This window comes from Sphaeramia orbicularis, chromosome 17, assembly GCF_902148855.1.
Source record: "Sphaeramia orbicularis chromosome 17, fSphaOr1.1, whole genome shotgun sequence".
Lineage (NCBI taxonomy): Eukaryota > Metazoa > Chordata > Actinopteri > Kurtiformes > Apogonidae > Sphaeramia > Sphaeramia orbicularis.
In genome coordinates, this window is record NC_043973.1 from 9,001,688 (window position 1) to 9,029,535 (window position 27,848).

At 38.1% G+C, this 27,848-nt stretch overlaps 1 protein-coding gene across 1 annotated transcript in view; it reads left to right on the top strand.

Annotated features, from left to right (window-relative positions):
- The window catches only part of ak5 (adenylate kinase 5), a 132,226-nt gene that overhangs the window by 60,915 nt on the left and 43,463 nt on the right, over positions 1–27,848 (top strand). The window contains exon 8 of the mRNA XM_030159825.1: positions 2,223–2,293. Coding sequence (XP_030015685.1) covers positions 2,223–2,293 — 71 coding nt within the window. The remainder of the gene's footprint in view (positions 1–2,222; positions 2,294–27,848) is intronic.

Here is a 27,848-nt window from a genome sequence, read left to right on the forward strand (position 1 = left end):
TTAGTAATGCAGTAAAAATGAAATCATCCTTCACACTTTTTCTAAAAAAGGTTGATTGTGTAGGATTTAGTTTTATCTTGCAGCTTGCAGACTACAAACTGAATACCCCTCATCTTCCTCCGAATGGGAAGGAGACCAATAATTCAGAGGTTTGTCATCTACAACCTGAGAGATGCAACTAAATCCTACACAAAGCACCTTTACATTGAGACTGAAGAATGATTTGCAACCTACAAACCCATAACCTTATCCCCCTCCAAGAGCATGTGGCTGCTAAAAATGAGCAAAAATGAAAAACACTCTACAATGAGTGCTTGGTTTGTCCTGAACAATTGTATAAATAAACAAATAAAAAGATGGACTCCATGGAGGCAGACCAGACTTGTTTTAAAGCACTGAAAACACAATGATTTTTAGGTTGAATCCATGAATCCGACATTATATTCTAATGAAAATATGACATATTTCATCAAATAGATCTCTCTAAATATCACACATAACATCTTGCACACTGTTATGAAAGGAACATGTTGCTGCTTTACTTAAACCTCTGTAGAAAGTGTATGTCATGGATGTTGCTGCTATGCCTCTCTTTGGCTGGTGTGTATTTGACCAGGACTCCCTGGAAGAACAGATCTTGCATCTCAGTGGATATTTCCTGGATAAATAAAGGATACATAGAATAAATAAATAAAGATTATGGAATGACTTTATAAACATAGTGATATACGTATGAGATATGCATCTCTCTACAGATAGGAAGCTTTAACTGGTCTGGTATGCCCAAACATACAATCCTCAAGATTTCATTATTGTATAGTTTTCTAATCTAACAGAAACCATTTTATTAGACATACACAAAAAAATTCTGTTTCTGAATTAGGAATTGCATCCAACAATGCAACATATATTCTGTGTCAATTTGACTAATATGCTTTTGTTTTATCATGATTTCCTCAAATTTTATTGCTTTAATAGTGTAGAGAAGCAGAAGAAGCAGCTCAAGAAAAGACCAAGTGAATTTAAAAATAGACAGGCAGGATTTAAAGGCAAATCCTTATGAGAAATTGCCTTGCAGTCCATGTGGTGCTTCTAGTGCCACATTTTTCCCAGGAGAGGAGAAATCTGCCACTCTGCTCCATCTTCATCCATCCTCCAGCTGACTGCATAAATGTCATCGTCTAAACCTGATTGACATCGCCAGCATCAGCAGCAGAACAAAAATCTCTGCACCATTGTACCTCGGCCCTCTTTAAATGAGGACGAGATGCTTTCTGACATGTGGCTGAGTCTCAACTTGCAGAGAGTACACAGAATAGGCACGCTGTTTTGGTATGCATTTATGTATTTCCTGCTTTTCTCTGTAGACCTGCTACATTTTGAGCATTTTCACATAATGCACATTAAGAATTTCACAGTCTCTTTGGAATCTGCATGAGTGTTTGAAGCTGCATCCTCACCAAATGTAACCCAGTTCTTGAATCATGAGGCTGTGCCGTGCAGGCGGAATCTGCCAAGGGGGAGTGTTATTCACGACCCATTTCCACTGAGGAAGCAGATGAAGATGCTATGTGTTTGAGACTCCCACGTTTTCCCACTGTAGTGTTTTTTTGACAGCAGGAAGTTGTCAGATGGAACTGAAATTAACCATTACTGAGGCTATTTTACTTTGCATTCTGCTGCTAGGGTTGAAGATCAAAGAGCAGCTGCACTTCACATCTGGAAGAGTGTTGTGGCTCCATGTGCTGTTATGGGACACACCATACAGTGACAATATGAGCATGAATGTAAAAAGCATGTGTTTTTACATCTACACAAGCAGATAATTACATTTGCTTGATTTTATTTTATGAATCAACTCAAGAACCAGTCCCAGTGTTTCTGCATGTCATGTGTTTGAGATTTACCTCAAGTCCTACAATGGATAACAGGTGACCTGGTGGGCATTAACTTCTCCAACACAAACATGAATACTAAATCACTTTGGGTTTTAGATTGTAGACTGAACAAACTGCACAAACACACCCCTTTGCTTTGAGGAGAAATTAAGATTAACGTTGCACCAAATAGAAATAGTTATTTAAGACTTTAGCAAACAGGTCCAAAGACTATGTCGTCTATTACGTTCTCCTGTCAATTACAATAATTCTCTGAGAGCAATATCCTCCCTGAAAATTGTTATTTGAGTGGTTTTATGTGTGTGTGTTTGTATTTGTCTTCAGGTCCCAGTGAGCTGGACCTCAGTCTACTGGGGGAAACCAGCAGTCTTGCAGATGTTGCTTGCAAGTATGAGGTAAGATACTGACTTATTGTTACCTGTTGAATGTATAAGGTATGTGTGTGATGGTGCTTGACTTTTGAGGGTAGAATTAGACTGACATTTGACATCTGATTCCACTACATCTGGTAGTTATGTCATATATAAAATATAATTTCATAGATTTGTGAAAAGAACAAAACAAAACAAAAAAAAAAACAACTGACGAAACCTGGTTAACTTCTTTATTCCTGCCACTCAGGCCCACAATGCATTAAAAAAAGCTAAGACATGGACAATTTAGGACAAGTAATAATGTAAAAACCCAGTCATAAGATGAGTTAAGGTACATCAGTTAACCAAATGCAAAAAATAAATAAATAAATAAATAAATAAATGAATGAATGAATGAATGAATAAATAAATAAATAAATAAATAAATAAATAAATGTATATATATATATATATATATATATATATATATATATATATATATATATATATATATATATATATTAGGCCTGTAACGGTACACGTACCGAACCGAACCGTTTCGGTACACACCTGTTCGGTTCGGCACACAGCTGTACCGAAACGGCACAGTATGTTGACAAAAAGAAAAAGGAACGAAAGATGTCGTTTAATGCGGAACTTTAAATCCGCGCAAGTTTCACACGGACATATTAAAGGACACGCACATTGACCCAAAATACCAAATAGCAGCTGATATAAGGTAAAAAAAAACAAAACAAAACAAAAAAAACAAATATGATGTGAACCTGGAAGGAAGAGACTGAAGACCCTCCACCATCAGTACAGTCCAGTTTGGATCACTTCAGGTCCCGGTGAAAGACAACAACGAGGAAAGAGACAGAGATAAGACGGACGTTGTTTGGCCCCTAGGAACTACGGTAGTTCTAAAACACACTAGCTCTCTCTCTCTCTCGCTCTCTCTCTCTCTCTCTCTCTCTCTCTCATGCACGCTGTATAACAGAGGAATAAAACTCGGAGTTGGCCACTGACAGTATATAAAAATAAAGTTTCACTTTCGTTTCACGCCAGCGTTAGTTACGTTAGTTATGGACCGGACCGCACCCCTCCACCCCCCGGCTCCGACCAAAAAAAACAAAACAAAAAAACAACAAACAAACCATCCCCCAGACAAATCGTACGTTCCATGCGCGCGCACACTCAAACACACACACACACACACACACACACACACACACACACACACACACACACAAGTACACACAGTGTCCTAAACAATTTATTCTCTGTCCTAAAATAAGTAATTTGGTTCAGTTTGTTGTCAATGTTGCTCTTCAGTTTGTTTAAACAGAATACCAGTTTACCCTCCTGTTGATGTTGAACTTCATGCAGAATTTTTTTGCTGATATTTTTCTGCAGATTGTGAACTGACAGAACTGTGATTAGATTTTTCTTGTTTGTTCAAAACTACCTGTCAGAGAAAAGTGCAATACTAATGTTTAAAATACATTTAGTCATATTAATAATTTATTTTATTTTCTATTTGATTTATAGCAGCAGAATTATATTATTCCTGTTTTTCTATATTCTATTGTGTCCAAAAATTGGGGGAAAAATGTTAAAAAATTCATAAATGTATTAAAGACATTTTGAGGGGTTTTCTTTCTTCCCGTACCGAACCGAAAAAAACCGAACCGTGGCTTTGAAAACCGAAAACGTACCGAACCGAAAATTTTGTGTACCGTTACAGGCCTAATATATATATATATATATAGTAAGGTTGAAGATTGTTCCACAAAGACAGTAAGGGATTTGGATATTTCACCCCCTATGGGTTAATTGTGTGGTGGTTTCTATACAAAGAGTTACACCTGCAATAGCTCCATTAATTTCATCTCTGGCATTCAGTCCAACAAAAGTTACTGTAAGGACAAGTAGTCAGGTAAAAACAGCAACTTTGGATTGCCACTTTGCCTTCAAATGCATATTAAAATCACTGAACATTACAAACACTGTACCTCATTCAAGAACTACTTGTGCTTAAATTTGTTCTTAAATGCAAATGCAGATGTTGTTGTGGTGATGTTAATGTAACTGTTTTGGGGTCAGTTAGTTTTAATATTTGTCTTTCTAATAATGCCCTAGGTTTGAGGCTTCTCACTATAATTTACAGTATTATTTTCTGTGACCGTGGCACTGGAAATTTTATCCTTGGCTTGCAAAGACCTTAGAAGCTGCATGGATCAATCTGTCTCTGACAAAGGGAGATGTCAAGTTTTTATTGATATCTACAGCAGATGTTTAATATTCTGAAATGGTCTGTGATGTTACCGCTTTGGTTATGAAGAAATAGAGGAATCTTAATCCATGAACAGCTGACCCTTACATTTATTATTATACATTGTAGATCTTCCTAAAACCCTTCCTGGAGTAACTGAGTGACAACCTAATGCTCCATTCAGTGACATTTCGATCCTATTACAGGAGTCAAAAATTCAAATCACCTTCGCTAACAAGTAAAAGCTTTTTTTTCCTCCATGTGAAAATCCATCCCTTTAATCACAAATTAAAATCTGCATATTACCTTTTCAAAAATGGCAAATGCGTTGTAAAGGCCGGATGATTCAGTGAGTTACATGTCCAGAGCGCCAGGGAATGTTGTTGTGTAATGCCTGGTGAGGAAGCAGCAGACTACAGCACTGTTCCTCCACACATTATCATCACAGTGAAACATGACCCTGACCTCCACATCATTTTCTGTCCTCTGAGCATCTACAGAAAAATTGCTCAGTTCTCTTGGCTTCCTTCCTCAGTTTTTCTCTATTTCACCCACTTATGTCTTATTTTTTTCTCCAGGATTCTTTTTTTCTTTCTTCAGCTCTTATCATTGATTCAGTCATACTACTTCACACTTCCTTTTGAGTTCCTTTTGAGTCTGTTGTGTGTTGGTTGTTCAGTGGTTATTTTTCTAAGGGGGAATTAACAGCTTGTTTTTGTTTTGTGCAATTCTTCACAGTCAATAGATATTTTGTTCTTTAAATTTAAAACAATAACAAAATCTGCTGTTGCAGATCCTTGCTGTGTTGAAGCTGAGAGTTTTACTCTGTAATCTGTTGGATTTCTAAACACCACACGCAGATGTACATACTTGAACAGAATCTACTTGTGTAAGTTTGTTTAGAATAACTTTTTTATATATTTTATGTATAAATCTGTATGTTGATTTTCTAAATATATGTAGATGCCCCCACAGGTCTATTCAGAAATTTTAAGCTACAGTAGAGATGGCACATTTATACATACACCAATCAGCCATAACTTTATGACTTCTGACAGGCAAAGGGGTATTGATTTTGATTATCTTAATTGAATTGGACCTGTCAGTGTGTGGGATACATAGCAAGTGAAAATCTAGACCTCAATCTTGATGTATTAGAAACAGCAAAATGAGCAAGAGTAGGGATCTGAGCAACTTTAACAAGGGACATTTTGTGATGGTAAAATCACTGGGTCAGAGCATCTCCAGATCTTGTTCATTCTCAGTGTAAAGTGATGAGAACCTATCTAAATGTGTTCTAAAGAACAACAACAACCATATTTAAATCACTTGAGCATCTATGGGAGCAGCTTTTTCTGCAAAAACAGCTCTATTAAACATTATAAGTAGATTTTAGTCTTTATGACATAATAACTTGAGTAGTATGAAGCCGCATTTACACAGGTATCTGCACAACTCTATCCAGCTCTACCTTAATTGTGTAATTGTGTTCCCATTATATGATAGCAGGTACTATCAGGTAGTATTTTTGGTAAAACTATTCCTTAGGGTCCATACAAGGTGATGAGAAACTGAAAAGTAATGTGTAACTGCTCAGATCACAGATATGGACAATTCAGAATCCCACTACATCATTATATATGTGGGTCATCTTTAAACAGCCACTGCCAGTCTACTGTCTACTGCCAGAATCAACGCAACACGCTTCCATTTTTGGCTGTTCCACTGGATGAGATCAAAGACCACTAAATACCATCAGATACTTTTTCTGGTAGTAAGTTCTAGTGTTTTGTTTTTTTTTTTTTTTCAGTGTGTTTGGTTGTGTCAGTTACTGTTGCAAACCAAATTGGGGGCAAATATTTTCTAATCCGTCATTTACTGGGGTTTCAAATACTAAACACGACATAAAATCATGCAGGTCACAGAATGGTCAGTCTAGAACAGTTGCTGTGTCAGTATATGTGACATCCTTTTGTGATGTGGGACACTAAGTCAAGCTAGTGGAAAATCTCCCAAAATGTCAGAGCATATTTTCAAGTTGGCTGTATGTTTATAGATCAACCACAGGTTTAAATTCTGCACAACTATATTCTTGCCTTCTAGGGATATTGTAGAATACAGTTCTAAGTTTCATCCTCCTCCATTGTTACCTTGCTTGTAGCTGCAGTTGCAGTGAAGATGGCATAACAGTATCAGTGGAGTTACGAACCGTTGCTTGTTTTGTTTTTGTTTTTTGGGGGGGGGGGGTTTGCTGTAAGTTGCGAGTCAAAATCTGAGTTATGAGCTAGCTTCAGATATGGCACTAGTTGTCGTAGTCAATAAAAAGAAAAATGTTGGTGGACAGCTAGTAGGTATCCTTGTGCCAGATCCTCTATCCCTCTGCTCACCAATGCATCTTGAGGAGTACTGATGGATTCCTCTTGTGAACCCCATTTTTATATAACCTATGGCGGCTCACTTGTGGCTCTTTCATCCCTCTGCTGCGGCTCCCTGTGGCTTTGGAAAATTAATAGTGACTATTTAATTTAAATTTATTTTATTTTAGTTTGTTAGATTTTTTAAATTTAATTCTAAATTTGAAGATTATGATAATATTAGATATTGCAGACGGTATTAGGTATTACATCTCCTGCTGAACAGCAAGGTCTGGTCGCTGTCCTGAGGGGAGTGCTGAAATGCTTTGCCACGTGTCCGGAAGAGGTGAAAAAAGGTTGTTCAGAACAAATATGTCTACATATGTCAATATGCGTAGGAGGTAAGTTCGATATGTTACAAATAGGTTCAAAGCATGGTATTCATAGGTCACCAATAAGTTTTGAATATGCTAGACATTATCTCGACATATTTCAGCTTGGAGCTGAGACTGATTAATGGCATTTCAATTAATTTCAATAGTGAAAATTGATTTGATACATGAGCAAATTTAGTTACCAGCTTGATCACGGAACAAATTAAACTCATAAGTCAAGGTACCACTGTATTTTACATCTCAATGATGGCCAGCCGTGCTGAGTGAGTACTATATACCTGCAGTGCTACAGTCAAAACCAAGTCAAGTCATGCAAAATCGAGACAAATTGTGCTGGTACTGAAGTAGAAAAGTGGCATTTGCTTCATGAAAATATAGTAGCACACAGATCAACCCCATGGTCCAACACAGATGCACACTTCCCTAAGTGTAATAGCTATGACATCCGCACTGAGAGGATCCTGTACTTGTAGACGAAATGTAGTGTGCTGGAACCAAAACTGAGCCGAGTCAAGTGACTTTGACGTGAATTGAGTTGATACAGTTGCTAAAAAAGCACCATAAGTGTCTTGAGCTGCAGTAGTTAGACCTCCTTCATTACTGTCAGTGTGAAGAATGTCTGTTTTGCTAAGCTATAAGAAACTCTACACTGGGTTCCCTTATTTTTTATATCCCCAAAATCAAGTTTCAGAGATATAATTAGGCCTGTAATGGTACACATACTGTACCTAACCATTTCGGTACACAGCTGTTCAGTTCGGTACACAGCTGTACTGAAACAGCACAGTGTGTTGAGAAAAAGAAAAATTAACTCAAGACATTGGTTGATGCGGAACTTTAAATCCACACAAGTTCCACACGGACATATTGAAGGAGCGCACACTGACCTGAAATACGAAATAGCAGCTGATATGAGGTAAAAAAAAAAATTAAAAAAAAAACAGAAACAAATATGATATGAACCTGGGAGGAGGAGATTAAAGACCCTCCACCATCATTACAGTCCCATTTGGGATCACTTCGGGTTCAGGTGAAAGACTATGTCCAGTAGTTCTCACTTACACTTACTCTCTCTGTCTGTCTGTCTCTCTCTCTCTCTCACAGACACACACACACTGTATAATAGAGGAATAGAGCCCGAGAGTTGGACTTTGAAAGTATGTGAAGTTTCACTTTCATTTCACGTCAGCATTAGTTATGGACCGCACCCCAAGTATATTAATGCTCCCCCCGGCTCCGACCAAACAACAAATCACACACACACAAAGTGGCCTAAACGATTTGTTAGCTGTCCTAAAATAAATAATTTGGTTAGTTTTGTTGTCAATGTTGCTCTTAAGTTTGTTAAAAGAGAATACGAGTTTGCTCTCTGGTTAATGTTGCACTTCATGTGGAATTTTTTTGTTGTTATTTTGATGCAGAATGTGAACTGACAGAACAGTGATTTGATTTTTGTTGTTTGTTCAAAACTACCTTTCTGGGAAAAGCGCAATACTAATGTTTAAAATACATTTTGTAATATTTTATTTGTTTTATTTTCTATTTGATTTATAGGAGCAGAATTATATTATTCCTGTTTTTTCTATATTCTATTGCCTCCAAAAACTGGGGGAAAAATGTTCTAAAATTCCTAATAAATGCATTAAAGACATTTTGAGGGGTTTTCTTTCTTCCCGTACCGAACCGAAAAAAAAAAAAAAAACGAACCGTGGTTTTCAAAACCGTAAATGTACCGAACTGAAAATTTTGTGTACCGTTACAGGCCTTGATATAATGGTTTTACCCCGAATGCCACCGTCGGATATCCTTCATGTGAACACAATAACTAGGACAGATTTTGTTGGATTTCTTATCCCTTGACAACCAACATGGGGGACCCATAGTGGATGAACCCTATCGGTGGTTTGACTGCAGTAAATAGGACTGTTTTTTTCTGCTGTAGTATCCCATTTCCTGAAACAAACAACTTTTTTGGAAAACTTTGTAATGTTCCATGTTCATGTATCAGACACAACACTTCTTCCACACATTATCTTTCTTTCTCTTTTCTTGTCAACTGTGAAATGAAAATCAAGTCACCCTTTTACATTTCACTCCCCTTTTGACTATGAGATAGAAAAAATCCTTATATTTAAATCTCAAATTGAAAGTGAAAACCGCTTTTTCATTCCTAAAAATAAACTCACAGGGACAGAAAGATTAAATCCCAGAGTAGCACTTAGTATTTCAGACCTTCATGTTAATAGCATGTGCTGTTCTTTTTTTTTTTTTTTTTTTTGGGGGGGGGGGGGGCAGGTTCTTATAAAGATGTCCTGGTCATGCAAGATAAAAAGTGAACTGCAAGTGCAACTGATCGATCTTTATTGACTGATGTTACACATTCATCAGACACAGGATAAAGACTGAACTATCAGTCCAAACCTGGTACAGAAAAGCCTCCAGCAGCTTGAGGACAAGAAGAGAGCAAACACAAAGACAGAAGTGTCCCCATGCCGCCCTTCCTGTGGAGAGCACTATCACTGTGGCTTAGGATGCAAGCTGGAGATGGATTTTATTTTGCTTTGCAGAAGGTAATAGAGGAGAGGGTCAGAGCAGGCAGCTATTTTAGCTCCCTGGTGTCAACAACTCTCTGGGTTTTCACAGCGGCATAACCATGGATCACAAATGCTCCTAAAAGGAACCAAAAGGGTTTATTCTGGTGAGCACCCTTTGTTCAGAGATGAACTGTGATGATAATCAAAGTTTTATGAAGAACTACTAATTACTGTCACACAAATAATTTGGGAATTCACTTTTAATTTGAACAATTTAACTATTTTTTTCTGTTCATTTTATTCCACTAGTTTAGCAGAAGGCTCACAACAGTTTACCAAGTACAGCTAATGAAGAAGAAACATTGTTTTGGATTAAAATATACAGGGAAATGCAAGGTAGCAAAACCACACAGTGTACCATCACCAATTTTGAGATATGGTGACTTTTTTACAGACCCGATACAGACATGTTTCCTCACATGCTTTTAGCAATCCAGCTGAACACAAAAACAACTTCATCTCAGAGCAGTAGCAAAGCAAACTAGACGCACTCGGACAGCGCAGACCTCCGCCAAGGCTGATCAGTGGCCCCCCCCGTGGGCCCCCCCACCCCCGATCACCACCAAAATTTAATAATTTCTTCCTTATCCCATTTCCAACAAACCCTGAAAATTTCATCCAAATCTGTCCATAACTTTTTGAGTTATGTTGCACACTAACGGACAGACAAACAAACAAACAAACAGACAGATAAACAAACAAACCCTGGCAAAAACATAACCTCCTTGGCGGAGGTAATCATTGACCTTGATCTTTAATCTGCCTTTAAATCAGTCTTTTGACAACTGACATCTGTATGTGAGGAAACCTAATCAAATCAGATCAGTTTTGACAATTTCTTTTTTTACCCCACCCCCACGAAGGGGAGGCAAGGGGCATTGTTTTTGGTTCAGTTTATTTGTTAACACTCTGGGAGCAAAAATATTGGTTGAATTCATAACAAATTGGGTGTATACATTGCCAGTGACCCAGAATAGATGCCATTACATTTTGGGAAAAGTAGGTCAAAGTTAAATTTTTTTATGTATTTTTTACATCTTTTGATTTTGGAGGTCAACCAGGTGCCAAAAAGCAGCTGGACTGCTTTAGAAGGAAAGAGCCCCAAAACAAAAAATACAGGGCCAAAATTTAAATATTTGTTGTTCAGTGCGTTACAGTTCACAGTTGATGTTAAACAGCCTAAATCTCTTATTGATGTACATTCTGATTGCCTTATTTAGTAAAAACCTGTAAAACCTCAGACCCAATAAGGCAAGCCCAGGAATTACAAGTTGGGGTACAGGTGGAATGCAAAAAGGTTGGCCTATCCAAATCAATGCAAAGAAAACAAAATACCTGACCTACAACATTGAGGAGTTAGGACCAATGAAAACAAAAGAGGGTACTAAGCTGGAAAGGAAAGAAGACTTCAAAAATTTGGGCTCCTGGTTTGACAGCACGGAGAAGGATGTAAGGATAAGAAAAGCACAAGCATGGCATGCCTTGAACAAGATGAGGGATATCTGCGAGTCAAGAATGCCAAGGGACCTAAAGATGAGATTCTTTCTGGCAGCTGTAGAGTCCATCTTGCTGTATGGATGCAAGAGCTGGACAGTAATGTTACAGATAGAATGCTCTCTGAATGATACCTACATCTACATGCTGAGGAAAGTGTTGAATGTAAAGTGGACACACACAACCATCACTGAGTTGTCTGGTGGCTTTCCTCCAGTGGGGAACAAAATATTTTCCCACAATATTTTTCTGCCCCCCAAAACAAGCAAAATGCCCACCCACACACGACATTTTGGTCACACCTCTGGTCTAAACCTGGTATATATTGTTCCTTGTAGACATAGTTAAAAGTTTAAAAGTGTGTCCCCTCCAGAGGCCAAGTTGTGATACAACTATTGAACATAACAGGCTAAACAGTTGGACAGACACCGGTTAAGGTTTTCAGGACAGAACATTAGGCCTGTAACAGTACACATACCGAACCAAACCGTGTCGGTACACACCTGTTCGGTTCGGTACACAGCTGTACCAAAACGGCACAGTATGATGAGAAAAAGAAAAAGGGTTAGGGTTAGACGTTGTTCGATGCGGAACTTTAAATCCGTGGAAGTTCTACACGGACATATTTAAGGAGCGCACATTGACCCGAAATATGAAATAGCAGCTGATATAAGGTTAAAAAAAAAACAACAAATATGATGTGAACCTTGAAGGAAGAGATTGAACACCCTCCATCATCATTACAGTCCAGTTTGGGATCACTGTGGGTTCAGGTGAAAGACAACAACAAGGAAAGAGACAGTGATAAGACGAACGTTGTTTGCCGCCTATGAACTACCGTAGTTCTGAAACACTTACACTAGCTCTGTCTGTCTCTCTCTCTCACACACACACATACACACACACACTGTATAATAGAGGAATAGAACCCAGGAGTTGGACGTTGAAAGTATTTAGTTTCACTTTCGTTTCACACCAGTGTTAGTTACATTAGTTATGGACCGCACTCCCAGCTATATAACTGCGTCCGTCCACCACCCCCACCCCTGCTCCGACAAAAAAAAACAAAAAAACATCCCCCCTCTGTTTGACAAATTCCGCCCTGCACACACACACACACACAAATATACAAAGTGGCCTAAACAGTTTATTCACTGTCCTAAAAATAAATAATTTGTTTAATTTTGTTGTCAATGTTGCTCTTAAATTTTGTTTAAACAGAATACGAGTTTGCCCTCTTGTTAATGTTGCACTTCATGTGGAATTTTTTTGTTGTTATTTTTATGCAGAATGTGAACTGACAGAACTGTGATTTGATTTTTGTTGTTTGTTCAAAACTACCTGTCAGGGAAAAGGGCAATACTAATGTTTAACATACATTTAGTAATATTAATAATTTATTTTGTTTTCTATTTAATTCATAGCAGCAGAATTACGTTATTCCTGTTTTTCTATATTCTATTGTCTCCAAAAATTGGGGGAAAATGTTCAGAAATTCATAAATGCATTAAAAACATTTTGAGGGGTTTTCTTTCTTCCTGTACCGAACTGAAAAAAACTGAACTGTGGCTTTCAAAACCGAAAACGTACTGAACCAAAAATTTTGTGTACCGTTACAGGCCTACAGAACATCTCTTTTTTTTCTTGCTGCTACATGATGCTTACCATGACTTTGGTGTGAACTGTGCTAAGTACTTGACCTGTTGTGTATTTTTTTTCCTTATACTTTTTTATATAGGAAGCTTTAATTATTGACTTAAAAGAAAAACATATACAATACTTTATTTGGAAGCGTTTCATTGCTAGTTCATGAATAAATTAATGAAGTGTGCTAAGTTTTATCATTTTCTTCACCAGAAATGTGAAGTTTAAAAAGCTTGTTTAAAAAGGAGTACAAAATTCCACTTTAGTACAAATTAATTGTTGGGTTTCAGAGGTAATGCTGATGTTTTGATTGTTGCAGATGAACAATGTCTGAGTGTGTGTTTTATGGGATCCAAACATCTGATGGCACACTGACTTTCAAGTTAACCACAAAGGGATGTGATGGTATTCTCAAAGCTAATGAACAATGTAATGCATGTATAACTGTTGTACCTGGCCAAGTGGTCCATGTTAAATGCCAGTCGAAATTTATCAACAAACATGAAATCAACCTATTTAAGAAATGGCAGCAAAATACTGATGCAGTGGAAGTTTGTTGTATACGGAGATTGTTCGGCCCATCATTTTCATACAAAGATCACTGTTTGTTTTGTGGGCTTCCTGACAGATATTCAGGGAAGAAAAAAATATTCCAACTGATTCTTGTCAAGACCAAAGGTTTCGAAACCAAAATAATTTATTGTTGCACTATGCACTGTGACCATTGGTCTGATATAGTGAAAGGAAGACAGGCCTATATAAATGACCCTCACACTGCTGATGCAGTATACCACCAGTCATTCAATGTCAATTTCAGAACTGGAAAACAAGTTTCAAAGTGTTTTCAAGATCAAGACAGTGATGGCTCAAATGGCCAGAAAACTGGGAGGCCCCAGTCCCTCTCTCATGCTGATGCTTTTTTGAAAGTTGCAAGCTACGCCACAGCAATGAGGAGCAGATGACAGTGAATGACCTTTTAACCGGGATGAAGCATCACCTAGGACAGGAGTGGCCAACCCTGGTCCTGGAGAGCCACAATCCTGCATGTTTTAGATATTTCCCTCTTTCAGCACAACTGATGGTCATTATCAGGCTTCTGCAGAGCTTCATGATAGGCTTATCATTTGAATCAAATGTGTTGGAAGAGGGATACATCTAAAACATGCAGGAGTGTGACTCTCCAGGACCAGGTTTGGCCACCCCTGACCCAGGAGATGGTGAGGAACTGTACAGCTTTCCCTTCATGAAAGAACAACTTCAGAGTCGCTTTGACAGTGACATTTTGATCAGTGAGGTAAATGGAAAAAGAATGTAGTGACATTCCGAAGGACATCTTCATCAATTCTCCATGACTTTTTTAAAGCATCCAGGAGGGATATTAATGGGAATGACAAGGAGAGGCTTATGGCTGCAGCAGAAATCTTGAAATCTGACATTAAATTTGTTGTGCAGTCAAACAGTTTCTATCCAACTAGTCATCAGCAATGAAGACACTGGAATGTGCTCCACAGTCTCTACAATGCCTCCTGCACACGCTATTTTTTGAGAAAGAAAAGGAAATAAGTTTGTTCCACTGGTCCCAGACCTAGAGTTCTGCTTCCACCACTTCAGCTTGGGGTTGATGTATAAGTGCATCACCATTTTGCATCAAAATTTATAGTTAAAGCTATACCGTATGATGTGGCATTTTTACACTTTTCTTTTGTCATCTTAAAATGCTCCTAATAAGCGTGTGTCAAACTAAAATGTAAAAGAAATTCACCAGATATTGAAACTCAAAAATCTTTAATTCTCATATATTTCTGATAAAAGTCTGACCAATCATTTTATTGATTGGTCAGACTTTTATAATAATTGGCCGAACCTGGCTGAGCCCCCTGTCAATCATCCATTACTGCCGTCCAGCATCCGATCCATTATCGCTGTCCCCGTATCCGATATGTGTACCTCTGAATCTGACGCTTCACTCGCGCTGCTCCTCCTGTCACTGACCACACAGTCTACTCTCTAGGATGTGAATGGATAGAACTCAAATGCACATGTGGAAGGGAAAGAACGGATTTATTAACAGAAACAACAACTAAGGGGAACAAACAGGAGTCCGGTGAATGAAAGATGGAGTGAAAAGCCTGGAAGTCTGGTGTACTGGACTGAACAGGTCTGCATAAAGGTCAGCTTTTATGACCGTGGGACTCATACAGGTGCAATTACATGGTTTCACACAATGTAGGATTTCGTAGGATGATAAATGTATGGACTATGAAACCTCAAATATCCACGGAAAATTTGCAGAGGCCATGCATTCACAGTGCGTGCGCCTTTCGCCTGGGCACTTAATCTCCATGGTGCAGTGAAGACACTGACCCAGCGCTGCACAGACCAGACCCTTAAATACAGGGTCTACTGATGAAACAGGAGCCGCGGCAGGTGGATGATGTATCTGATTACTGAGGGAGGGGTCTGCGGACACACCGAAGCGGACTGGACCTCCACCTCCGCTTCATCCGCGCACATCAGGTGAGAGGAGGAGAGAGGAGGGGAGCCTCTGAGCTCAGGCAGGAGTAAGTGGGGGGGGGGTTTGGAGGGAGGCGGGTTGTTCATGTTCAAACTTTTACTAAGTGCTGTGAGAAATGCCACATTGGTAGGTATAGCTTTAACAGTCTGCATTACCTTGGATTTAGCTGTTCAGTGGTGCAGAAGTGCTGCAGGAGCTCAGACACTGGAGGTTTGTGGATTCACACCAGGGCACTTCACGCAATATGTTACAGATAATGTTGACCATAATATCGGAACAATTGATGGCCATGGAATGTTTCATGGCATGGGAATCATTGCATGCATCACCCCCAAGATCGAACAAGCTTCAGTCTTTCCCCGTATTAAGGTAAAGGACGTAGCAGATGTTGGACACATTAACATTGTTTCATTCATTCAGAAGTCTGAAGACCTTAAGGACCTTGCCTACAGTGAAATTGAAGAGCACTCTAAAGATGACAAGAGACAGCCGATGATAGACTCTGGAAGCTGTTGTGGCTGCGGTCTGGGAGGATGACAATGCTCAACACTAGAGATTGTCCTGGTCAGTCTTCAGTCATGTTCCTACCGATGATTGACATGGATCAAGGAGATCTGATTTGTATTCGTTCCACCCTTCATTTAATTCATGATCGCAGCACACTACCAGATGACTCCAATAATAACCTTTGATCACCCTATTATGGTGGAAAGCAATGACAATCATTGAAAGTGAAGCACCTGGCAGTCTGTTGAAATGTATCATTCTCCGACTTGGTGCATTTCATGTGCTCATGAGTTTCTTTGGCACAACTGGGCATTTGGTGTCAGGCTCTGGCTTAGAGGAAATCCTTGATTTAGTGTATACACCAAACACGGTACCCAAAATTGTCTGTGGTAAAGCAATTGCCAGAGTCATTTGTGGTCATTTCGTGTTTGATGGCGCGCTGAACACTCTACTGGCATCAAAAGCTTTTCAAGTCGAACCACCTCTCCCAGCAAGCTATTCTGTAGACTTGGAGGATGTGTCAGAACTGACTGATGATTGTTCAGTTGATGATAACAATTGAACAAACCTTAGAGGAGGACATGGATTGAACAGTATTGACAATGTAGTCTTCAATGCATATTCCAGGCTTTGACTCATGTAAAGTGTAATTCTGTGCTAATATTTGCTAATATTTTGTAAGTGCAATATTTTTGTATGTGCAGAAATGTATTATAAATGATTTATAATCTTATTTGCTTGACTTTGTTTTGATTGTTTCATCCAAAAAAAGATATTTTGGGGTAATGGTACCTCTAAAGTGCAAAAAAATTACATTGACAACAGGTCATAGCTGATGGTTGAAAAAGAGCACCCAGAAAACCAAGATATAGATGTAAATTATATGAAAAGTAGTGTGGGTAGTGGGGATGCATGGGTTCTAGACGTGATAGTTTTTATGCTGTTGTGTATTCATGCATGCTGTACCACATTTGTCCAGCAGTGACCGCCAAAGCGTTCTGGCCAGAGTGATGTGATTATAAGGCTATTGTATTCCAAAATCTCCCAATGTGATTATAAGGCTATTGTATTCCAAAATCTCCCAAAATATTGGTCCAATCAACTTGCCATTTACAGCAGTCTCTTCCTTGACCAAAAATACATAAGTATGCCAAACTGCAGCAGTCATCTCTTTCTGAATTTTGTATGACTCCCTGGACACACACACATGCAGGCACACAGAGGCCACTTGGCTTTTATTATATAGACAGCATGTTCAGAAGCAGAGATGTGCACTTCTTTGTGTGACGCTGAGAGATCAAGGCCCAAAATTTCATCCCCTGAACTTACAATGATCCACTAAATATATAATGGTAAAAATGGTTTAAAATGTTATTAGGATGGCCCAAAGGATAATAAAAAAAAAAAACCTTGAATGATTACTTTTGCATTTTCTTTTGGGTCAAATCCAAGGGAGTGGGTTTGATTTTGACATTGGTGGGGACACAAAAGTCCTCGAAGGCAGTACTCTCTAAAGTTGATGGGTTTTTTAGCATTTGCAATCATAATTTCATATCATGTAGAGCTGATCAAATGAGTAAACAATCATAGTCAGAAAAAAATTCAGTAATTGACATGTCTATAATGCATATTTGAATATCTAAAGAGAATACAAGAATTTAGTGCATTCTGCAATGTTGTTCTCATGACTAATATATCCATTATTAGTTAACCTCATCTGTGAATTTCCAGCTTCTCCTCCTCCATCTCCTCTCTCCTCTCTACTGTCTGTCACCTGGCATAAATATGTTGATACATGACATATGAACAGATTAGGGATACAATGATCATAGAGTTTGATGGTACAGTTATTGCCTGAGCAAAAAAGGCTTTTATGTTTGATTATTAAATGTAATTTATTCCCAATTCCCAAAAATACGAATAAAATCACATCTAGAATCTGAGATTTTATTGTATTTTCACTGCAGATTTTCTTTGTGTTTTTTAAACAGCTGCTCTCTGAGGTGTTCTTCAGGTTGACTCTAGCCGTGGCCAGGACTAGCTGTTTATCCTTAAAGCGCAGCAGCTTGATCACAACTGCTCTCAACTCTTCCCTGTCGCCTCTGTACTTTCCATTCCTTTAAGCTCTCAATTTCCACAGAGGTCTCTATTTTCAGCTTTGTAGTGAACATCTCTTGCACTTTAGCCTCTGTTTCAGCCCAGGTTTCATCTTCTTTGTCAGGACCCAGACCATTTATCACAAGATTATTCTTCCTACATTGATTCTCTAGGTATTCCATTTGCTCACTATCACCCTTTGCAGCATAATCCAATTTCAGTTCATTCACTTGCTTGGTTAAGCCCTTAGACTCATTTTGCTGAGCATTTTGTTGTTTATTTAACTCACTAATATCACTCACAAATTCAGGTTCACCTTACGGTGTTGTAGTTCACTCAAAACTGAGTCCACTCTTTTGTTGGTTGAGTCCATGATCATTTGAGAAAAACTATGAAATGCAGTCTCCTGCCTCTTCAGCAGATCCTCATAGAAGTTCTTCTGCTGATCCACTAATTCCTTTAGCGTGTCTATTGTGACATACCCAGGATTATCAGGATCACCGTTTGAAACCGCTTTGTTTGGTCTTCTGTTGCCATTACCACCAGCCATGATGTAACAGCTCCAACTTCCCAAATCCTCACTCTTTTGAAATATAATACAGCAGACTTTCTTACCAAGATGTTACCAAGAAGTATGCCAGCTTTGGAGTAGGCAGAACCCAATCCCTCAGATATCTCCAGCTTTAGACACCATCCAATATGTATTAATCTATGGAAGCAGGTCTTTCCAATTCCACATGTGTCTTTCAAAATGTTTATAAATTTCTTGTCAGAAGTCAAAGAAACTGAAGCATTCCTTCACAACAAATGCAGTGTTAGGCTTCACTTGAAACTTAAGCTGACACTTGAAACTTAACCTGCAGCTTTAATTAGAGAATTATACTCCTTCACTCAAACAGAACAAACCAAACCAAAGACACATTATTTCATTGTTTTATTTTTAATTCACTCACATAAAATTGCAAAGACACAACTGAAGAGTTGTCAAGAACACATGAAAGATATGAGAGACGATGTTTAGACAGATGGTGAAAAGTGGAGGTTCTCTTCAATATCACACTTGAACATAAGGTTAGAAAAATTGTGAAAGTGTGATTTGATGTTCTTGCCTGCCCTAGCACCACACTTTGGAGACTTTCATCATCTCAAGGAGGATATAACCTATGCTGTTGTCACCACCAAACTGAAGATGATACAGATTTATTAAATCGATAAGCAGACCACTCCAGTTGGAAAGGTGCTCTTGGCAGATTCCAACAGCACATACTGTGATGTTAAAAGCCAAAAACTCTGTCTACCCACCTGGCAATACTACAAACAGACTTTCTAAATATATTTACCATTGAAGGAGCTGTGCAAAAGGTCAGTTTTCAGTGACCTTAAAGTGTTTCTGTGTGTATGCATGGGAAAAAGCTTATAAAATACCAGTGTAATGTGTGGAGAAGTGACATTTGTAGCTGGCACAGCACCAAAATCTGACTTCCATAATTCACATCATTCTGTGGTCGAACCTGAGCAGTACAGGGTGGGGAAGCAAAATTTACAATATTTTGAGGCAGGGATTGAAAGACAGTGTATGACCAATTTGTTTATTGAAAGTCATGAGAATTTATTTGCCACAAGAAAATGTACATAATAGAAAATGTTTTTATTCTATGTGTCCTCCTTCTTTCTCAATAACTGCCTTCACACACTTCCTGAAACTTGCGCAAGTGTTCCTCAAATATTCGGGTGACAACTTCTCCCATTCTTCTTTAATAGTATCTTCCAGACTTTCTCGTAATAGTTTTGTTCATAGTCATTCTCTTCTTTACATTATAAACAGTCTTTATGGACACTCCAACTATTTTTGAAATCTCCTTTGGTGTGACGAGTACATTCAGCAAATCACACACTCTTTGATGTTTGCTTTCCTGATTACTCATATGGGCAAAAGTTTCTGAAAAGGTATGGATAATAGTGTTAGGTATGATTATGGCATCAATATATGTTTGGTTTCAAAACAATTGACATAGTGTCTGCTGAGAAAAACAACTAAATGTTCATTGTAAATTTTGCTTCCCCACCCTGTAGATATATTTATTCTATATCCCCTTAAATTTTCTTAAATTCTAAAGACTTTCAAAGCTTTACTTTAAAAAAACAAAACAAAAAAAAAAACCACTATCCATTGCAAAGAACCTTCCACAGAAAATAAAATTAAAAACTGGTGTGTTGTCTGTCTGCTCTGACAAGACCTTCCTCTGTAATTCTGAATAAATGAATATGAGAAGAGAAAATTCTGCCTCTTCTTCCACATGCTCTCTGTTCTCAGCAGCACCTCCACCAATGCGTAACTGTCATTGTACTGCCAGGCAAAAATGTGTTGAGACATGCTTTTTTCTGCGTTAAATAATGGCGTAATCAGCAGTCATTCAACACCTCACGAACCTTCCACAAATATATACTTAACGCCATTCAAAACGCATGGTCCAAACGTGGTGTAATTTCCAGAAAATGATTTGCTCAGGTGCCTATTTTGTATATGTTGCTCACGAGATGAATAACACACTTAACAGTTTTATTTTTTTCATTCCCAATGCGCAATGTTGGCATTTGGACTAATCCCTTAGGACATTGAGTTGAATCTCTTGTACAGAGTCACGCTTGACTGGTAACTTTAAGTGTAGTCAATAGCCTATATAAAGGCAGCAAAGAAAACGCCAAAATATTTTTGCCAACTCAAAATGCCACCACTTAGGATACAACAGAGAGAACCTGCCATTGGCATGTTACAAGCAGGTCTTTGCCGTGGGGAAGTTGCTCGTCATCTGCGCTGTGTTCAAGTGCCAGATCGGTAAACGGATCGGATCGGATCCCTCAGAACAGGATCATGAAACTTCTCAGTTCCATGCGTCATCGCTGCACTGCTTGTTTGGAAGCCAGAGGTGGACGCACTCGAAATTGAATGACACTTTCAATTTCTGAGTACCTGCCTTCAGTGCTCTGAATAAACATGTTAAGTTGATCACAATTTGTCCACAATTTATTCTGTAATGACCAGTGCTTCCCTCTTTAATATGAAGGTAACCCCAAACCAATTAATTTAATATATCTCCAAATATACATATTATTCTGACCCGTGCATTTTTAATGGTGCTAAGTATATATGGAGGCACAAAAAAAACTGTGTCCACACCTTTCCAGCACTAATTTTGCACTGTGCCTGTTTCATAAATCTTGACAGCACCTTTTTAGTAGTGCCGCAAATTCATAGTAAATCCAGTACTTGATGTATCAAGGGCTAATATAATCTAAGATAATGTACAGTAATCACCAGATATACTGTAAAGAAGGAGTGACAAACATGCGGCCCGCGGGCCAGTTTCGGCCCACCAAAGGTTCCAGTCTTGGATGAATTTACAAAGTGAAAAAATTACACTGAAGATATTAACAGTCAAGGGTGTCAAACTCATTTTAGTTTAGGTTTCACATTCACACCAATTGCATAATAACCTATAAATAATGACTCAAAATTTTCTTCTTGGTTTAATGTGAAAAAAATAATATTACATTATGCTTCTGAATAATGACAACTCCAAATTTTTCTTTGTTTCAGTGCAAAAATGTTTTTAATTTAATTTAATTTTATTTTATTTTTTTAGCTTATTCCCACTTTTTTGGTTTGGACAGTTTGTAAATGTAAATATTTTCATAATTTAAAGGGGGGCGGGGGGGGTCCACAAACACAAAGAGAAAAATTTGTAGTTGTCATTATTTATAGGCTATTATGCTATTATTTTACTGGTCCAGCCCGCTTGAGATCAAATTGGTCTGTATCTGTCTCCTGGGAGAAAATGAGTTTGACACTCATTTTGTAAAGTGTAACAAACAGATAAATGCACCGAGTCAAACCATGTGCTTGGGTTGTTGTGAGCATGCATTATGGGATTAGAATAAGATATTCTGACCATAAAATAATGGTTTTAAACTTCTGTCATTACAGCATTACATTAGAGACAGGGAAGTTGGTCTGAACATTGATAATGAAATGCAGAGATGCTTATATATCAGAGATTAGAGACACCTTAATACTGCTATTAAAGTCACAATCATCCACCTACTTTAGATGTCTTCTCACCTTTTTAGCCCATTAACTTTACAGTTGCCAGCAGAATGACGTGTCTGAGTGTATCTCAACAGATATTGCACATTTTGCCACATATGTTAACAGTCCTGCACAACATTTAGACTTTTCTGTAAAGCCATGAACACACATTTAGATTCACTTATCTTTTTCTTGTGCCACATCTGCTGGACTGGCAGAGTTGTTTTTCCAGCTTACACTGAAAATGTCTTCAGTTGCACACCAAGCTGCCAACATGGGTTTATATGAGGCTTGTTTGTGTTGTGTTTTTGATGTGTGTAGGAGTTGTGCGCAAGTGCATCACATAACACAGCTCGACATACATTAGCATCTTTCCAGGAATGAAGAATGAACATGAATATTCTTGAGGACGGTTTGTGTGTGTGGTCATATACTGTACACATGCTGTCCTCGACACGTGCGTACATTGCCTGCTGTGTGTGCTTCTCTTTTGGTTTTGGGATGTCTGAGTCATCCGTACCAGTTGGTGTACCCACATGCCAGGCCGGCTCATTGCGAAGCACCCAGCACTCTCCCACACTGACGGCATTTCATTTAACACTATCAGAGCTCATAGCTTTGATTTATTCCACGCCTCTTCTGTTCTCCTCCAAAAGGCTTCTCCACTCTGACTTCACAGTGACCCCTCTGCAAACAGCTGCATGCCTAAATCACAGCCATTATACGTCAGCATCAAGTAGCGAGAGGTCAAGAGCTGGCATTAGATGGAAATGTTAAGGGAGGTCGTTATGTCTTCAGTCATCTGTCTGCAGCTTATGCGATAAACTTGCAGCAGTGATATAGACCTGTTTCTGGTGCTTTGAGCAATCCAGCTGGGTCTCCAGAGCAAGAACATGAGAACAACTCAGTTTCAGAGCAGTAAATAGTGAAAGAACTGACAAAGTTGGCCAACTTTTTCCACAATAGATGCTTTTCGCAAACAACAAAAAGCCAAATTCTCAGTTTTCACACAATGGATTCATTTCTGGTGGGAAGTGTAAGAAAAAAAACTGAAAGTGATGAAAAACAATCTGCTCTCCTTTTGGATTTAAAAAAGACATGCAAATAAATAGCTGATTCAAACGGGCATTTTGCATAATATCCTGATTTTATACAAGTGTGAGACAATTGATATGCCTCAGGGATATTTAGGTTGTTCATCCAAATACACAAACATCTTTTCTGTAGATTCCTAAATCGAAAATGCCTATGCTGCATCATAGCAAAAAGGAAGAATTATTCAGATCAAAAGCATTTGATTTTCTTTCCCTTTGTCCTTTGTTGATATCAGATATAAATTTTACATTGCTTTACTCCTGCTATTATCAGACTGTTAAGTCACGACAGTTATCACTTTTTAATGTGGATGCTTATAACATCATCAGGCCATTTGTGCTGGAATGATGCACATGGACAAAGCCAAGAAGAATAACCTTGGACATCTGCAACAATGAGAGCAGTCATATTATTATTTTTTTTAATTATTTATTTTACCATTATTTAACCAGGAAAACCTCATTGAGATTAAGAATCTCTTTTTCAAGAGTGTCCAGGCCAAGACGGGCAGCAGTACATTAAATAGTTACAGGCAGACTTCCATACATAAAATGAATACATAAAAAGCACATAGACAAGTCAAACCTTCCAAAGTCAACTCAAAAAGTGCTCATGAAATGTAGACAAAAGTGCATCAGGTAAAACAGCTGCAGCCAGATACAGTCTACTCTCGTTAAACCGCCCGCCGTTATACCGCCATTTTGGCTCACCGCCGACCAAAACCATTGCACAAAAATCCCCCATGCATTATTCCATTAGCTACCGCCATTTCCACCTATCGCCATCCGCCAGCCCAGTTCCATGCACAAACAACACTTATACCATTGATTTCCCGACCATTATACCACCAGTGTGATTGCCATCGAGTACACATAAATTTTAACAATGCACTGAAACAAACGCGCCAGACGCTGATCGCGACAAGCTACGAGTAGGTCTACGGAACGGCCACCGTTCATTTATCGCAGAACATTCAGTAGGTCAGGATGTCGGGAAGAGGACGTGGGATTAAGCCAAAGCCTCAAGATGATGGGGTGTCATTTCCCGACACGGTATAATAATGCTTAAAATGTTTCCCCACTTTAAATGATCCCTTACAACATAACAGAATCAAGATTTATTTAGAAACGCAATTAGAACGGGTTAACGGAGGCAGCATAGACATCATATAGTAAAGACATGCACATTATGGACACAACCCGTTGTAACGCCATTTTCGCTATACCGCCAATTTGGCTGTGAACGGAAGTTGGCGGTATAACGAGAGTAGACTGTATCTCCCTCTCTAAGTCACACAGCATCCTCTTAAAAGTGTCCAACAAAACCAGATCATTCAGTTTCATGTCTTTTTGTAGTTTATTCCAGGTGAATGGGGCTGCATACCTGAAGGCCTTTTTCCCCTGTTCAGTTCTAACTTTAGGAACAGACAACAAGAAAAGATCCTGAGAATGCAGATTACACTGGTCTACAATTTTTTTAGAAATGATTTGCTTCAGAGATTAAATATGCTAAATGTTATGTATTTTAATGAGATTAACTGGAAAATAAATGACAAAAGTGCCTGTTTGCTGATGTTTTCAAGGTATATGATTAAGTGTTATTACACATATATATTGGTTTATGTACATTTATATAATAGTTTTATAAATCTTCCACTAAATAGAACCTGTAAAGTGAATGTATTCTAATGTGCAGACAGTGTTTTGAAGTAGATCTTGTAGCTCTGAGACAAATATTCCTTTTGAGTCAAACCCATTCTCTGGTTAATTCTTGAATTTCACATTTTGACCCAAGGCTGTATCTTGGAAAGTTTAGCCAACCAGCATTTTTTACTTAATTTTTCTTTATCAGTGACTCTCATGTGGCAAAATTTCATTACTTTTATTCTGGAAGCATTTTCCTTGTAGACCAGTGTTATAAGAGTCTGTGGACTGATGTAGGTCTGAAGGTAGGATGGGAGCAGATGTAGAATAGACTTGTAAATTAAAATACGCCAATGATTCAGTCTGCGAGCCGACAAAGAAGACCATCCTACACGATCATAAAGCAGACAATGATGGGTAAGAGATTTAAAATTGCTGATGAACCTCAGAGCTCCATGATACACACTGTCCAGTGACTGTAAACTATGGGTGGAGGCATGCATGTACAAGACATCATCATAGTCCAACACAGACAGAAATGCAGCTGAAACCAGTCTCCTTCTTGATTCGAAAGACAGACATGATTTAATTCGAAAGAAGAAGCCAAGTTTTAGTTTTAGTTTTCTAACAAGCTGCTGAATGTGCGCAGAGAAAGAAAGGGAGCTGTCAATTAAAATGCCTAAATATTTATAGGTCGGGACAAGTTCTATCTTATAAAACGTCATTAAATTTTGTCTTGTAGTGGAAAATGTCTTTGATACTTTTATACGGTGGCCCTGAAGGGCAAACCACAACAACAAATTACAAAGCACACAAGAAAAAGAAAGGCACACAAGAAAAAAACACACAAGAAAAAGAAAATCACCCAAATAAGAAAAAAACACACACACAAGAAAAAGAAAATCAGCAGGTGGGAAGAACGCAAGTTTCTAATTAAATATGGCTACCACTGAGGAAATGATCAGGGATTATTTTGATGCAGGGCATGCTTATGCCAGTTTTTGTCAGGTAGCCATATTTAAATATAAATTTCTGGTTTTCCCACCTGTCAGAAAGACGATCCAGTCCGCATCCAGAACCTGGTCATGGTAGTTACTGTACCTACCTTTTCCAATAGGACCTTTTTCTTGTTTGTGTGATTTTCTTTTTCTTGTGTGTGTGTGTGTGTGTGTGTGTGTGTGTGTGTGTGTTTTCTTGTTTGCGTGATTTTCTTTTCCTTGTTTGTGTGATTTTCTTTTTCTTGTATGTTTTTTTTTTCTTGGTTGCGTAATTTTCTTTTTCTTTCGTGTGTGTGTTTTTGTCTTGTGTGCCTTTCTTTTTCTTGTGTGCTTTGCAATTTGTTTTGTGGTTTGCCCTTCAGGGCCACCGTACTCTGAACCTAATTCCTCTTCTCTAGCATATTTGTAACTCTGATTATGATTCAGTGAGGAGAGTTTAAGAAGTCCTCCAGTCTCAGACCATGTGTTTTCTTTAGGAAGATTGAGGGTTTACACATGACTCACTGGCTCTTCCATTTTTATCCCTGTTTTTACAAGTTTCCATTTGTTTTTTTCCCATCATGTTTTAATATTGCACACCTACCTACTACCTTCCTTTTTTTTTTCAGTACGTTTCATAGAATGTGACACAGATATTTGCATTTTGCTCGTAGCTTTGTGCCTCTAGTTTTGATGAAACCCTTTCCATTTTCAACATGAAGCCATGGTTGTGGATATGATAGGGTCTTGCAGACTGTGTACAGATTTCTACATAGTTGTGAATTTTGGCCATCCAACACTTTGTATGTCAAATTTTTAAACCCATATTTCACATGTTGTGTTGGTGATAAGTACTGATGCTATAGCTAGAGTCATTATTAAGTCAAAAATCATCAAATTTTCTACAACTCTAAAATTTTTCAAGTTCAGCAACTCGTGGGATATGCTACTGAAATAAAAGAACAAGTAAATGAACAAAAAATGTTGTAAGGTCATTGTAGGGTCATTCAAAACAAATCATTCACTCTAAATACTACAGTGCCCATGAGCCTAAGCTGCTCAAGGTGTAATCTATTCCTTCAGCTAAAAATATTTTGTCTAAAGATGCAATATTCTAATCTAAACATCTTGAAAAGGTGTCCAGATGCTGATCTATCTGAATGGAGTCCTATGGGAAAAGTGTCTTGGATCAGTAATTAAACAGCTATTTTTGTGAAAACTATTGGTTCCATAACATCCAGACGGCATCTGTGATGAGTTTATCCATAGATCAGCAAATTCTAACAACATCTCATAAGATGTTACAGAACATGTTAACTAACTGATCATTTTGTGAGATAAGTGACTGTTTGAGGTGTTGGGACAGTTGAAACCCATTTACAACAGCTCTACAGTCTGACATGAAACTGAAACATAAATGTGCTTTTTCATGTCTTTTCATCTATATATTTTCAGAATAAGTAAAAATAACCAAACTCCCAAAATTCTAATCTCTCCTATCACAGTTAAAAAAATCCATTGTGCTGAATCCCAAGACTGTCATGAATTTTAGTGATATCAGTGATTCAGTGATATTAGTGAACCGATATGATTGGCTCACAGTGATAGTAATCAAAGCTTAAGACAATTTGCTGTATGTTAGCTGCTATGTTTTTTTTAATACGATGTTCAAGATTGAAGTCTTTTGTCTTCAGTCTAAATATCACTGGCTTCATGTTGATGATACTAATGGCAAGAAAAACTGAAATTTGAAGCACTGTCATTATATGTTTGTTGCTGAAATGCATTCTGGGAGTTACTGTTTAACATTTCTTAATCTTTCACTGGACAACTGAGTGTTTGAGTTGACTTCAAATTCTGAGCCTGAAAAACAAAACCAAAGAAAAGCTAAAATTAGTCAAGTCCTCAAAATAGAAGTCT